At 40.3% G+C, this 3250-nt stretch overlaps 1 protein-coding gene across 1 annotated transcript in view; it reads left to right on the top strand.

Annotated features, from left to right (window-relative positions):
* slc1a8a (solute carrier family 1 member 8a) overlaps window positions 1–2339 on the top strand; it is a 25147-nt gene extending 22808 nt beyond the window's left edge. The window contains exon 10 of the mRNA XM_013911336.1: window positions 556–2339. Coding sequence (XP_013766790.1) covers window positions 556–720 — 165 coding nt within the window. The 3' untranslated portion in view covers window positions 721–2339. The remainder of the gene's footprint in view (window positions 1–555) is intronic.
* The last annotated feature ends 911 nt before the right edge of the window (window positions 2340–3250 follow it).

Raw genomic sequence — 3250 nt, 5'->3', positions numbered from 1 at the left:
ACGTAACGGCGGTACATGTATTCCGTTACTCCCCAACACTGTCCATTTATATGACTGTCTTTATATGACCAACTTTACCGACCACATATCTCTGTATGTACCTGATGACTATAAACCTGAGCCTGTGACCTGTTTCTTCATTCATGTCTATGGACATAATACGATTACAGCAGTAGGTGTGTTCAGATTGGACCAACAACTACAAAGGATTAAAGCTCCTACTGTCATCCTGAGCCTCAGACTAGCTCCTCCCATATCTACTGAACTCAGTGCTCCATGTTGCCAGGAAGAACAGTCTGTTAATAGCACACCAGAACCTGTTTCTGTCAACTTACCAGCACTGATCAACATTTCTTGAGTTGTTTTGTTGCTTCAAACACCTCTTTGTGAGAAGGCAGATGTTCTTTTCTGTGTTCTGAATGAAGTTGAAGTTAGTGAATCTAGATTAGCAATGAAACTCAAAGCAGGGGTTAACTGGTCGTAGCTAGTTTGCTGATTAAGCATGCTGATCTTGCTGCAGTAAGAGGCTAACATGTTTTTGCACTTCATCTGCAGCCTGCGCCGTCCTATGGGACGCAGACTCCGCACAAAAACTCCAACACGGTCGATGTGCCAATGATGGAGATGCACACACACAAAGACTGCACGTTCGATTTGACGGGTGACTCGGTGAGCCAGATGAATGCACACACAGTCTACTACAACATCTGCCAGGTGTGAATGGAGAGAGTGGAGCAACTCACCTTGCAAAGGTCCAACTGGGTCTGTGAGACCTCATAGTGCCATCTGAACAGGATTGTTAAGAAGAGATTAATTCTATACAGGAACTTCCTTCTTGGTGTCAGCTTGATTAAGCTAACTTGAGGTGGAGGTGGCCAAAACTGGACTGCTTATTTCGGAGCTTCTCTTGCTCATTAAGGGCAAGAAATGTGTGAGGTAACACATTTCAGCAGCCTCTATTGTTCTCATTTTCAGCACTCCAGCAACCCCTCAACTCATCTGTTGTCTCAAAAAAGCTCCTGTCTCTTTCAGGCCTGGGCATAAGCCCACGTTCATCTGATTAGGCACTTTCTGGAAGCCTGCAGAGGGGCAGCACCCAGTGCTCATGAGCAGCACAGAGCAGTCTGGCACTTTTTGTTCACTGGGATTACTTTTACATTTAATAACATCAGAGACTGCAGCAGTGAATGCAGGACAGAAAACAAGAAAAAGCAGATAGGGTCCTTTTAAAAGAAGCCCTCCAGCTACAGGAATTGCAGGCTTTATTGCATCGGCTTATTTTGGTCCACTGTGGCTGAAATAAATGGGTTTGTGTTGCTGTGCTGATCATAGCCACCATGTGGTTAGAATGACTGGGTGTCACATGTCACGAATTAAAGCCACCTAAATGTCAAACTATTGTTTTTATTATTATTGTTTGTAACTGCAGGTAAAATGAGTTTTCCTTTCAGGAGAAGTTCATTTTATTCCGGTTTCATATAAGAAATCCAGTTCCTGATGTTGCCAGTGGAAACATGGAGCTGTTTCCACTGGCAAGACACTGGACTGTGATCTGATTGGCTGATGCTCGGTGCACACACTGGGTGAAGGGTTAAAGTGTAATGAACAAATTTAAGTGCTCTTCCTCTTGTAGAGTCAACCTTCTTCTGATTCCTTTGCATACAGTAGCATGCTGGCATGCGTTCTCACTGACTTCATGCAAAGTCGAGGTGCATTATTTTCTTCTTTTTGTTTTTTTGTTTTTTCACTTGAATATTGCAAAGGTAAACAAAGTGCTGTGTGGATTTGTGGAATTTTGTCGATGACAGTTGCAGCTAATGTGAACAGATTTTAATTTAATTCTGGGTCTACTAAACATTCAGAATTGGTTACTTTCAGTGATTTATCAGAAGCCTCTGGAGCCACAAAACCAACTTTCTGTTAAGGCCAGGAGATCTGAAAAGCACACCACAAATAAGTGCTCTCAATTTACTAATTCGCTTGTAAGGATTACTGAAAGGAGCTCTGCATAATCTATAGCAAAATCAGCATTATGGGGCTCAAGTTTGTGCATAGCTGATGCTCACACTCCATCCTCAGTGACAAAACAGTTGACAAGGCTTTTCTGAACCACTAAGATGTACTGTATGTGCTATATGTCTTCTATGTAATACAACAACTCATGTCATCTGAGTTGGCGTGATGAAGATACCAATACTGGCTACGTGCTGAGTGACGTCATGCTTATGTAGCTCAAGATGCAACCAACAGTTGCAAGGGAAAAATTTGGATGTCGGCTACAAATTGAAAGGTTGGTAGTTGGATCTCCATCTGCTCCAGTCAATATGTCAAATATCCTTGGGCAAGTTGCTCTCTGATGCATCCATCGGAGTATGAATGTGTGACAGATAGAAAGCATTTACATAGAAAAAGTGCTTGTGTGAATCGGTGTGAATGGATAAAATGGGTCACGAAGAGGATGCTGAACCAAAAGCCTCCTTGTGATGGCTTTGGTTGCTAGCAGATTACCCATAGTTTGTTACCCATAGTTTGTTACCCATAGTTTGTTACCCATAGTTTGCATGTAAGACATGAGATTATATGCAAACACTCAAAAGCTACTCACCAGATGGTAGTCAAACTGTAAAAACTGCAACACAAGGCAGAAATGGAGAATAACTGCCTTTAACGTAAAAGTTACGTCTCAGCACAACAATCAACACGTTTCAAAACACCCAACTCTATAAAATACATATGTCTATATTAAATTAAAAGCACAACAATAAGTAACTGGTATGTAGAAATTGGTATTCTGAGAGCACAACGTATAATAATATTTCCAGGTCCGAATGTCAGAAATTCATCAATCTAAACAATATGGATCCCTGGAAATTCTGACGCAATAATAGTGTTATTAATGTTTTCTAATTATGTACTTTTCTAACCTTTCCAGTACTTCTTAGCTGTGTATATTACCTTGAGTTTGGGAGTCTGTACTGAAAATAAAAATAGAATGAAATATTGACTATTTATCTTCAGGGCTAAAAGTGAGATGGAGAAATTAAAGGAAAGATTAAAGATTTGTATGCTGCATGAGTTGATGTTCAGTGGTTGAGATACAGCTCTTTAAACTGCTTGAAGTGCCCCTGAATGTCTCTGTTTTAAAGTAGCTTTTTGTTTGTTTGTTTGTTTGTTTGTTTGTTTGTTTGTTTGTTTGTTTGTTTGTTTGTTTGTTTGTTTGTTTGTTTGTTTGTTTGTTTGTTTGTTTGTT

The sequence above is a fragment of the Pundamilia nyererei genome, unplaced genomic scaffold (genome assembly GCF_000239375.1).
Source record: "Pundamilia nyererei isolate P.nyererei 1_Seehausen unplaced genomic scaffold, PunNye1.0 scaffold00061, whole genome shotgun sequence".
In the NCBI taxonomy this organism is placed as follows: Eukaryota; Metazoa; Chordata; class Actinopteri; order Cichliformes; family Cichlidae; genus Pundamilia; species Pundamilia nyererei.
Note: the sequence above shows the minus strand (reverse complement) of the source record. Positions and strands in the feature narration are given on the sequence as shown.